The sequence below is a fragment of the Gymnodraco acuticeps genome, unplaced genomic scaffold (genome assembly GCF_902827175.1).
Source record: "Gymnodraco acuticeps unplaced genomic scaffold, fGymAcu1.1, whole genome shotgun sequence".
In the NCBI taxonomy this organism is placed as follows: Eukaryota; Metazoa; Chordata; class Actinopteri; order Perciformes; family Bathydraconidae; genus Gymnodraco; species Gymnodraco acuticeps.
In genome coordinates, this window is record NW_022992309.1 from 197080 (window position 1) to 209813 (window position 12734).

At 40.8% G+C, this 12734-nt stretch overlaps 1 protein-coding gene across 1 annotated transcript in view; it reads right to left on the bottom strand.

The window, feature by feature from the left end:
- adcy8 (adenylate cyclase 8 (brain)) overlaps window positions 1–12734 on the bottom strand; it is a 161631-nt gene that overhangs the window by 52281 nt on the left and 96616 nt on the right. Inside the window, exons 5-7 of the mRNA XM_034208202.1 lie at window positions 9040–9151; window positions 8016–8050; window positions 7134–7262 (exon numbers count right to left, since the gene is read on the bottom strand). Coding sequence (XP_034064093.1) covers window positions 7134–7262; window positions 8016–8050; window positions 9040–9151 — 276 coding nt within the window. The remainder of the gene's footprint in view (window positions 1–7133; window positions 7263–8015; window positions 8051–9039; window positions 9152–12734) is intronic.

Below are 12734 nucleotides of genomic sequence, written 5' to 3' on the forward strand. Positions count from 1 at the left end.
CTCCCTCCATGCCTCGCTCCTCCGGTTTGTATCCCGGTAGATGAACAGAGACTGATCAAACAGCACCGGATGATTCACTACCACTATAATCAATTTTCCCTCCATTTTTTGAATATGAGGAAATGACCTGCGTAGTCTCTCCCAGCATACACGTCGTTTGATTGGCTAGCGCTTATACTGGCAGATTTGCAAACGCGGGATTTGATTGGCTGATGCCAAGCATCGAGCCTCAAAAGTTGAATATTGTTCAACTTTTGATGCCGATAGATGCTCGTGATGCTTGCAAAGCCATGCCATGCTCCCCACAATGCAGTTCGACGAAGTTTAAAAATCTTATACTGTACGTCACCCCATTCAAATGAATGGGTGAAGCGTTGCAAGCATTTTTCGATGCCTGTAGTGTAGACGGGCCGTAAGAAAGCAATTATATAATGTATATATCACACATATTTATTAATGTAGTGTGATTTGTGTCCATTAAGCACATTTTGCAGTCGTTCCCAATGTGGAGAACCTCCTGTTCAGGTGTATACCAGTATGTAGTGTCTCTACTTTAAAGAGTCCTCTCCTGCTGATGTTCAGGTGTATATCAGTATGTAGTGTCTCTACTTTAAAGAGTCCTCTCCTGCTGATGTTCAGGTGTATATCAGTATGTAGTGTCTCTACTTTAAAGAGTCCTCTCCTGCTGATGTTCAGGTGTATACCATGTAGTGTCTCTACTTTAAAGAGTCCTCTCCTGCTGATGTTCAGGTGTATACCAGAATGTAGTCTCTACTTTAAAGAGTCCTCTCCTGCTGATGTTCAGGTGTATACCAGTATGTAGTGTCTCTACTTTAAAGAGTCCTCTCCTGCTGATGTTCAGGTGTATACCAGTATGTAGTCTCTACTTTAAAGAGTCCTCTCCTGCTGATGTTCAGGTGTATATCAGTATGTAGTGTCTCTACTTTAAAGAGTCCTCTCCTGCTGATGTTCAGGTGTATATCAGTATGTAGTGTCTCTACTTTAAAGAGTCCTCTCCTGCTGATGTTCAGGTGTATACCAGTATGTAGTGTCTCTACTTTAAAGAGTCCTCTCCTGCTGATGTTCAGGTGTATACCAGTATGTAGTGTCTCTACTTTAAAGAGTCCTCTCCTGCTGATGTTCAGGTGTATCAGTATGTAGTGTCTCTACTTTAAAGAGTCCTCTCCTGCTGATGTTCAGGTGTATACCAGTATGTAGTTCTACTTTAAAGAGTCCTCTCCTGCTGATGTTCAGGTGTATATCAGTATGTAGTGTCTCTACTTTAAAGAGTCCTCTCCTGCTGATGTTCAGGTGTATATCAGTATGTAGTGTCTCTACTTTAAAGAGTCCTCTCCTGCTGATGTTCAGGTGTATACCAGTATGTAGTGTCTCTACTTTAAAGAGTCCTCTCCTGCTGATGTTCAGGTGTATACCAGTATGTAGTGTCTCTACTTTAAAGAGTCCTCTCCTGCTGATGTTCAGGTGTATACCAGTATGTAGTGTCTCTACTTTAAATAGTCCTCTCCTGCTGATGTTCAGGTGTATATCAGTATGTAGTGTCTCTACTTTAAGAGAGTCCTCTCTGCTGATGTTCAGGTTGTATATCAGTATGTATGTGCCTCTACTTTAAAGAGTCCTCTCCTGCTGATGTTCAGGGTGTATATCAGTATGTAGTCTCTACTTTAAAGAGTCCTCTCCTGCTGATGTTCAGGTGTATATCAGTATGTAGTGTCTCTACTTTAAAGAGTCCTCTCCTGCTGATGTTCAGGTGTATATCAGTATGTAGTATCTCTACTTTAAAGAGTCCTCTGCTGCTGAAGTTTCAGGTGTATATCAGTATGTAGTGTCCTCTACTTTAAAGAGTCCTCTCCTGCTGATGTTCAGGTGTATATCAGTATGTAGTGTCTCTACTTTAAAGAGTCCTCTCCTGCTAATGTTCAGGTGTATACCAGTATGTAGTGTCTCTACTTTAAAGAGTCCTCTCCTGCTGATGTTCAGGTGTATACCAGTATGTAGTATCTCTACTTTAAAGAGTCCTCTCCTGCTGATGTTCAGGTGTATATCAGTATGTAGTGTCTCTACTTTAAAGAGTCCTCTCCTGCTGATGTTCAGGTGTATATCAGTATGTAGTGACTCTACTTTAAAGAGTCCTCTCCTGCTGATGTTCAGGTGTATACCAGTATGTAGTGTCTCTACTTTAAAGAGTCCTCTCCTGCTGATGTTCAGGTGTATATCAGTATGTAGTGTCTCTACTTTAAAGAGTCCTCTCCTGCTGAAGTTCAGGTGTATATCAGTCTGTAGTGCCTCTACTTTAAAGAGTCCTCTCCTGCTGATGTTCAGGTTCATATTAGTCTGTAGTGCCTCTACTTTAAAGAGTCCTCTCCTGCTGATGTTCAGGTGTATATCAGTATGTAGTGTCTCTACTTTAAAGAGTCCTCTCCTGCTGATGTTCAGGTGTATATCAGTATGTAGTGTCTCTACTTTAAAGAGTCCTCTCCTGCTGATGTCCAGGTGTATATCAGTATGTAGTGTCTCTACTTAAAGAGTCCTCTCCTGCTGATGTTCAGGTGTATATCAGTATGTAGTGTCTCTACTTTAAAGAGTCCTCTCCTGCTGATGTTCAGGTGTATATCAGTATATAGTGTCTCTACTTTAAAGAGTCCTCTCCTGCTAATGTTCAGGTGTATATCAGTATGTAGTGTCTCTACTTTAAAGAGTCCTCTCCTGCTGATGTTCAGGTGTATATCAATATGTAGTGTCTCTACTTTAAAGAGTCCTCTCCTGCTGATGTTCAGGTGTATATCAGTATGTAGTGTCTCTACTTTAAAGAGTCCTCTCCTGCTGATGTTCAGGTGTATATCAGTATGTAGTGTCTCTACTTTAAAAGTGTCCTCTCCTGCTGATGTTCAGGTGTATATCAAGTATGTAGTGTCTCTACTTTAAAGAGTCCTCTCCTGCTGATGTTCAGGTGTATATCAGTATGTAGTGTCTCTACTTTAAAGAGTCCTCTCCTAGCTGATGTTCAGGTGTATATCAGTATGTAGTGTCTCTACTTTAAAGAGTCCTCTCCTGCTGATGTTAAGGTGTATATCAGTATGTAGTGTCTCTACTTAAAGAGTCCTCTCCTAGCTGATGTTCAGGATGTATATCAGTATAGTAGTCTGTCTCTACTTTAAAGAGTCCTCTCTGCTGATGTTCAGGTGTATATCAGTTATTAAGTGTTTCTACTTTAAAGAGTCCTCTCCTGCTGATGTTCAGGTGTATATCAGTATGTAGTGTCTCTACAGTTAAGAGAGTCCTCTCCTGCTGATGTTCAGTGTATATCAATATGTATTGTCTCTACTTTAAAGAGTCCTCTCCTGCTGATGTTCAGGTGTACTCTACTTTAAAGAGTCCTCTCCTGCTGATGTTCAGGTGTGTATCAGTATGTAGTGTCTCTACTTTAAAGAGTCCTCTCCTGCTGATGTTCAGGTGTATATCAGTATGTATGTCTCTACTTTAAAGAGTCCTCTCCTGCTGATGTTCAGGTGTATATCAGTATGTAGTGTCTCTACTTTAAAGAGTCCTCTCCTGCTGATGTTCAGGTGTATATCAGTATGTAGTGTCTCTACTTTAAAGAGTCCTCTCCTGCTGATGTTCAGGTGTATATCAGTATGTAGTGTCTCTACTTTAAAGAGTCCTCTCCTGCTGATGTTCAGGTGTATATCAGTATGTAGTGTCTATACTTTAAAGCAGAGGTGCCCAGTACGTCGACCGCGGGCGACCGGTCGCCCGCGGGGGCAATGCTGGTAGATCGCGAGTCATTCTTAAAAAAAAAAATCGTGTTCCGTTAAAATAGACAAAACAGGTTTTGATCCCGCCTCCCTGTCACTTAATTCAGGAGTTTACTTGATTGACAGAAAAAGCGACCTATCGCTTTCCAGTCTGTTAACCCAGAATGCAAAGCGATACAAAATCAGTCAAGTGCCGGGAAAACTCAAATTAAGTTAAAGAGACTAACAAGAGACAAACAACCAAATGAGTGCGGACCGAGCAAGAAGCTAAAGACAAACCACTTCCACCAAGAACGGGAGGAAGAATATTGTTTTGTGATGTCACATTCAAAGGTTATTTGCCTTATTTGTAAAGCAAGCGTCGCTCTGCCAAAGAAAGGTAACGTGGAGAGGCATTCTCGGAGTGTTCACAAGGCATATGACAGCGACTTCCCACCGAGTAGCGAGTTGAGAAGAGAAAGGTCAATGTATTATTGCTACACAAACATTATCTCGCAGTCTTAGTGTCGCCAACTCGTTTTCTAACATGCAAAAGACAAACAAATGTCGGTGTATTTTCGACCTTTCCAATCCAGACGAGATCTCTCTCTCCGTCTGTGCGCGAGGGGGCGGGGCAGTTTACACACACGCGGCTGCTCCAAGCAGCAACACACGGAGGGGATGGCGGAGAGCGCTCCAAGGTGTGGTTACATGTTACCCGTCTTGAGGTGGACAATGCTCCTTGCAAGAGAGTTAGCATGTGAGGGCGGTAACACGAGCAGTGTGTCTAAACATTTATCAAAAGCGCTCCACATGCAGACGGAGAATGCACCGGGTTCCACTGTCTTTCTAGCAGCTCTGTAGCCCCCCCATCCACGAGTAATGTTTCCACGTCAGGTGTTATGTATGCTAGCAGCAACACACGCAGTTAACTCAATGATACAAACATGGAGTTAATGATTAGAGGAAACTGAGTTACTCTTTATTTTGTTAAAGTTCAGCTATTTCTGTTCACAGTTCTGTCATCACATTATTTAATAGGATTTGTTAAAACATTGTTGTTTCTTTTGATGTGAAATATTATTTATTTTATTTAAATAAAAAGCAATGTTAGTTTTGTAAACAATTTGTTAATTAATAATATATGTATTTTTGAATCAAGTATTCATCTTTATTGTCTTGTTAGATTCCACATGCCTAAAACAACCTCAAGCTAAATCTAAAAGTTGATGGCTAAATAAGAGGGTTTGAGAAATTGTGCAAGGCATACAGTAATAGTCTGAATAGTCGATTAATCGTTTCATTAATCATAGATTAATCGATTATCAAATTAGTCGTTTGTTGCAGCCCTATTATCCCATGTATAAATAAAAGGTGTTATTCAGCAACCCTTGCAATTTCGGATTTTATTTTTGGTTGGTAGACCTCGGTGAGCTGGTCATTTCAAAAGTAGCTCACCAGCCTAAAAAGTGTGGGCACCCCTGCTTTAAAGAGTCCTCTCCTGCTGATGTTCAGGTGTATATCAGTCTGTAGTGCCTCTACTTTAAAGAGTCCTCTCCTGCTGATGTTCAGGTGTATATCAGTATATAGTGTCTCTACTTTAAAGAGTCCTCTCCTGCTGATGTTCAGGTGTATATCAGTATGTAGTGACTCTACTTTAAAGAGTCCTCTCTTGCTGATGTTCAGGTGTATATCAGTATGTACTGTCTCTACTTTAAAGAGTCCTCTCCTGCTGATGTTCAGGTGTATATCAGTATGTAGTGTCTCTACTTTAAAGAGTCCTCTCCTGCTGATGTTCAGATGTATATCAGTATGTAGTGTCTCTACTTTAAAGAGTCCTCTCCTGCTGATGTTCAGGTGTATATCAGTATGTAGTGACTCTACTTTAAAGAGTCCTCTCCGCTGATGTTCAGGTGTATATCAGTATGTAGTGCCTCTACTTAAAGAGTCCTCTCCTGCTGATGTTCAGGTGTATATCAGTCTGTAGTGCCTCTACTTTAAAGAGTCCTCTCCTGCTGATGTTCAGGTGTATATCAGTATGTAGTGCCTCTACTTTAAAGAGTTCTCTCCTGCTGATGTTCAGGTGTATATCAGTATGTAGTGTCTCTATTTTAAAGAGTCCTCTCCTGCTGATGTTCAGGTGTATATCAGTATGTAGTGTCTCTACTTTAAAGAGTCCTCTCCTGCTGATGTTCAGGTGTATATCAGTATGTAGTCTCTACTTTAAAGAGTCCTCTCCTGCTGATGTTCAGGTGTATAGCAGTATGTAGTGCCTCTACTTTAAAGAGTCCTCTCCTGCTGATGTTCAGGTGTATATCAGTATGTAGTGTCTCTACTTTAAAGAGTCCTCTCCTGCTGAAGTTCAGGTGTATATCAGTCTGTAGTGCCTCTACTTTAAAGAGTCCTCTCCTGCTGATGTTCAGGTTCATATCAGTCTGTAGTGCCTCTACTTTAAAGAGTCCTCTCCTGCTGATGTTCAGGTGTTATCAGTATGAAGTGTCTCTACTTTAAAGAGTCCTCTCCTGCTGATGTTCAGGTGTATATCAGTCTGTAGTGCCTCTACTTTAAAGAGTCCTCTCCTGCTGATGTTCAGGTGTATATCAGTCTGTAGTGCCTCTACTTTAAAGAGTCCTCTCCTGCTGATGTTCAGGTGTATATCAGTATGTAGTGACTCTACTTTAAAGAGTCCTCTCCTGCTGATGTTCAGGTGTATATCAGTATGTAGTGCCTCTACTTTAAAGAGTCCTCTCCTGCTGATGTTCAGGTGTATATCAGTCTGTAGTGCCTCTACTTTAAAGTCCTCTCCTGCTGATGTTCAGGTTCATATCAGTCTGTAGTGCCTCTACTTTAAAGAGTCCTCTCCTGCTGATGTTCAGGTGTATATCAGTATGTAGTGACTCTACTTTAAAGAGTCCTCTCCTGCTGATGTTCAGGTGTATATCAGTATGTAGTGACTCTACTTTAAAGAGTCCTCTCCTGCTGATGTTCAGGTGTATATCAGTATGTAGTGTCTCTACTTTAAAGAGTCCTCTCCTGCTGATGTTCAGGTGTATATCAGTATGTAGTGACTCTACTTAAAGAGTCCTCTCCTGCTGATGTTCAGGTGTATATCAGTATGTAGTGACTCTACTTTAAAGAGTCCTCTCCTGCTGATGTTCAGGTGTATATCAGTATGTAGTGTCCCTGCTCTGTAGTGATTGGTCAACCGCTTAGAGTTGTCCCGCCCCTTCAGTCTATTACTTACAATATGTCAGAGCGATAGCCAATAGGAACGTGATTGTTCCATTTAACCTTTGCAGACCATTTAAACACAAACCAACTAACTACAGGGAGAACCCAAAAAGCAGCATAAAGATAATCCCAGTATATTGCTGATGTTACCTGATGGTTTTGATCATGCTGAGGCCCATCTCCACGCAGCAGTGAGCGTGGTCCATGTCTGGCTCCGGCAGACCCGACACACAGTAGTAACAATCGCCCAGAATCTTTATCTCAGACAGTGTGTTTCTCCTGCAACACACACCACACACACACACACACACAACACACACACACACACACACACCACACACACCACACACCACACATCACCACACACACACACACACACACACACACACACACACACACCACACACACACACACACACCACACACCACACACACACACACCACACACACACACACACACACACACACACACACACACACACACACACACACACACACACCACACACACACACACACACACACACACACACACACACACATCCAGTTAAATAACCATAAGATAGAACAAGCGTCATAAAAATGAAAGGTTCTGTTTTGTTCTGAGAAGTCAGGCGCTTAAATACATTCTCTGATGTGATTGGACAAAGATGATTCACAGCCATTATTTGTCTTCATTGTTTTTTGTTTATACGTGTCATCTTTCTCTGGATGTGTAGTCCAAACATGTGTCCTTAAAGGAATGTATAAAATATGTCTTCTGATTTATCTAAAGATATTTACAGAAATATTTGTAAGTTTTTTACTACACACGAAAAACACAACCTGCAGTACAGTCGATTGAGTAACCCTAAGACAGAACAACATGCGTTGTTAAGTATTTAAGAGTTTAAAAATGTATTTTCTGACATGATGTGACAGGTGTCAGCTGTCTTTGATTAACAAATGAGTCTCTAAGTCCAGTCACCGTCAATAAAGGAAATATAGTGTCGTTTTGTAGTTCATCTCATCATTTGGGGTTTCCTCCTTACATGCCTGCTGAACATCCTCACATCTTTCAATAACTTCACCTACAATACAATTCAAAATATAGAAAGTAAAAGGTCTGAAATAACACCTAGATTTCAAATGATTCGGTAAACAAGATTGAGTGCACCGCCTCTGTCTTCTACGAAATGGAACATATAAATATATAGGCTTATAAAACGCAATTAAACAACATGAAAACGCTTTCTGTCGAGTCTGTGAAATCCTGCCTGGTGAAGCGCGGCTGGATCTGATATGAGACAGCGCTGGATCAGTTATTCCCTCTGTTGTTCTGAATGAAATATTCATGCGGCTAATGGAGTTTCTTTATTTAGCTTCACTGAAGAGAGATTAACTCCCAAGAAACCAGAGTGGAAAGCAAATGTCATGTTTAATTGTGATCCGATCCTGTGTTTTCTCAATGTGAAACACATCGTATATTTAAAGTCTGAGATATAAACTGAGTAGTTTATTAGAAAGCTTTCAGATCAGAAAATGCTCATTGAAGGCATCTTTACTTGGACATAAAAATAGCACCATATACTCCGACTTAAATCACACAATGGGTCTAACCAGTGCTTCTCAAAGTGTGGTCCTCGGACCACTGGTGGTCAGTGAGCGCCCCCTAGTGGTCCGTGAGTATATTGGTAACATTTGAAATAAATAAATACATTTAAGTTTACCGCACTCTCGCGGGAATATCTCCGCAATGGAGCCAGCGTAAGTTTCGCTTTTGATTGCATGATATAGCCAGCGCACACACTTCATCAAACATGTTGCCACTTGTTTGTACCATTTTCAGGCGATTTGTAATCTGTTCTAGAAAAACGATGTGATTTTGGATATTTGTGGAGTTAGGTGGTCAGCGAGTGTTTTTTTTTGGTTAAGTGGTCCTTGGTATGAAACAGTTAGAGAAACACTGGTCTAAACTGACCACAATGTTCTTTTGTAATAGTGCGAGTGTTTGATGCTGAAATGGGACGGGACAAACATTTAAAGAAAAAACACTCATGAATTTAGTGAAATCTCTTACGTGTGCGAGGCGGTCGAAGCGTGCAAAGAGTTCGTTCAACATTCGCACCAGCTCCTGCGCCGACAGCGTCGTGGAGAGGTTAGTGAAGCCTTTGACATCTGCGAAAAGAATGCTGAATAAAATATAGAAATGTCACTTCAATATCCAGTTCTTCACCATCCAAACACTTCATAATAACATGGAATTATATATAATAATGTATCTGAAACAACACTGTTCAGGGTCAGTTAGCTTCTAGAACCTGCAGAAACTAGCATACGTTGGATAATTTGCTTGATCAGCAAACATTGTTTTAATTGACATTAATTAGCTTTATATCCTGTATAGACAGTATTTCAACAATAGAGTGGTGCAGGAATGTCATATTTCTGTAATGGACCCTGAAGGCAGCATCAACCTGGCTCCTGCTGGAAAAAACCAATGGTGATTTTGGATTATTGCAGAAAATAATCTCTGTGTCAAACGAACGTTTATGATACTTACACATTTAGTTCAGCAGGATAATCTCCACATATGAAACCCTTTATGATCTGAAGTAAAAAGCTAACGATAGGCTATAAAGGAACTACAGCACGCCATGGTCACATAACTTCACGTGACCACCGCTAAGCTAAAGGTACCTAACGTTGGGCTGTAAAGGAACTACAGCACGGTCACATGACTTCACGTCACCACCGCTAAACTAAAGGTGGCTAATGTTTGGCTATAAAGGAACTACAGCACGGTCACATGACTTCACGTCACCACCGCTAAGCTAAAGGTGGCTAATGTTGGGCTATAAAGGAACTACAGCACGGTCACATGACTTCACGTCACCACCGCTAAACTAAAGGTGGCTAATGTTTGGCTATAAAGGAACTACAGCACGGTCACATGACTTCACGTCACCACCGCTAAGCTAAAGGTGGCTAATGTTGGGCTATAAAGGAACTACAGCATGGTCACATGACTTCACCTCACCACCGCTAAACTAAAGGTGGCTAATGTTGGGCTATAAAGGAACTACAGCACGGTCACATGACTTCACGTCACCACCGCTAAGCTAAAGGTGCTAATGTTGGGCTATAAAGGAACTACAGCACGGTCACATGACTTCACGTCTCCACCTCTAAGCTAAAGGTGGCTAATGTTGGGCTATAAAGGAACTACACATGGTCACATGACTTCACCTCACACCGCTAAACTAAAGGTGGCTAATGTTGGGCTATAAAGGAACTACAGCACGGTCACATGAACTTCACGTCACCACCGCTAAGCTAAAGGAGGCTAATGTTGGGCTATTGAAGAGACTACAGCACGGTCACATGACTTCACGTCACCACCGCTAAGCTAAAGGTGGCTAATTGTTGGCTATAAAGGAACTACAGCACGGTCACATGACTTCACGTCTCCACCTCTAAGCCTAAAGGTGGCTAATGTTGGGCTATAAAAGGAACTACAGCACGGTCACATGACTTCACGTCACCAGCCTGCTAAGCTAAAGGTGGCTAATGTTGGGCTATAAAGGACTACAGCACAGTCACATGACTTCACGTCACCACTGCTAAGCTAAAGGTGGCTAATGTTGGGCTATAAAGGAACTACAGCACGGTCACATGACTTCACGTCACCACCGCTAAGCTAAAGGTGGCTAAGATTGGGCTATAAAGGAACTACAGCACGGTAATGACTTCACTCACCACGTAAGCTAAAGGTGGCTAATGTTGGGCGTGATGACATTAAGTCTCTCATTTGACACTGTTAGCAACCGCAGTTTTAAAATTCTCCAGTGGGGCATACACTGACTATTTTATGTCGTATAAAAGAAACTGTAAAAACACTTTTAACCACAGACCTCATTTGAAGCTAACAACCCAAAACACATTCAGAAAACCATTTATATCCAGACCAGGAGACAGGAAGTGCTGAAATGCTGACTCATGTCACGGTTTTAGGACTCATTCCTGCACCTCTCCATTTAAGAGCATGCCTCATCTATCTTTTTCTTTTTTCAGAATTCAAAATGGGACCATTTATGTGAAATGTTCCCTCCGAATGAGTCATAACGGATCACTATGTCCAACACAAATTCAAAGGTATTTTTTAAAAGCAATTTTTTCCAAACTTTATCGAAAACACCCCTGTCCACACACATACACGTTAAATGAATAAACTACACTCATGTCCTCACCTGACATTCTCGTAGCGGTGGATGTAGATTCTGTGGAACTGATGCTGGAGGTGTTCGTCGTCTACATTTGTCATGTCGTTGATCATTTCCAAAACTACAAAACGAGGCAGGACTGATAACACCAGTCTCTCCTGCGGGGGGAGAAAAGCATCTCATTAGGTTCTCAGAAACAGCCAACAGCCAAATAATTATTACACATTTGGATATAATGAGATGAGAGCCGTGCTGGTTTACTCTCTTCTCTTACAAATAAGTGACCTTTCTTAATATATCATCTTGTTTAACAATGTTATCATATATGTTTTCTAGACTGACCGTCAATCCTTCCATGACGGAGATACTGATTCATTGGTTCAATTGGACTACTTTTAAATCCAGGCTGAAGACTTTTCTTTTTGTCGCTGCTTTTAATTGAACTATTCATATCTTAAACTGCACTGTAACTTTTATCCATGTACTTTTTTCTTTTAATGTTTATTTTATTAGCTTTTCTTTTTAATGACTGATTTTAAATGCCATTTTCTTAATGTCTTTCGTTTTTTGTAAAGCACTTTGAATTGCCTTGTGTTGAAAAGTGCTATATAAATAAACTTGCCTTGCCTTGATAAAGAAACACCATTTTGTTTGGGCTCCGTAAGCATTATGTACAGTAATGGAGAAATACAAATGTCACGTTTGAGATTTCCTGCTGCAACTTTGATTATTTAAGCTTAAACACGTAATGTATTTACATCTCCCCAGAGATTAATGTACTACGGTGAATAACACAGCATCAAGATTAAGCAAAGAGGATTTAACTGAAGTCAGAGAGTTGGTATTAAACTGGCAAACACGGGAGCAGCATGTTGTAAAAACAAGTTACATAAAGTCCGTCTGTAAGGAATGATTTAAGAGCTGACTGTGTCTCTGCCAGGCTAAGCTCCTGCAGCAGGAAGATCCTCAGGAAAAATAAATATCTCTGAGCTTTACGTCCCGACACGCTGCCACCTGGCAAACAATCGCTCAGTTTCTGTTTCAACCAACACACAACTTTCTCTACGCAGAAATGTCAGAACACAACCAACAAATAATGGACTTTTGTGGCTTCACATTTTAATAACTGCAAATAAACTCTTCAAGGATTAACTTTGTGTTAAAGGTTTTAATTAGGGCTGTCAGTCGATTTAAAATAGTTAATCGCGATTAATCGCAATTTTTTGGTCTGTTCTAAATGTACCTTAGAGGAATATTTGTCAAGTTTTTAATACTCTTATCAACATATGAGTGGACAAATAGGCTTTATGCTAATGTTTATTATCATTTGAACAATGACAAATATTCTCATGAATATTAAACACAACAACCTCTGAACATTACAAATATTCGCCTCAATTCAACCTGGAACCTCTCTCATACAATAATACAATACAACTGGTGTGGTGTGTGTTTTGTGTGTGTGTGTGTGTGTGTGTGTGTGTGTGTGTGTGTGTGTGTCAGGGTTTCCGTTAGCCGGTAATTACCGGTTTTTAAGCTCGGTAACATTTAT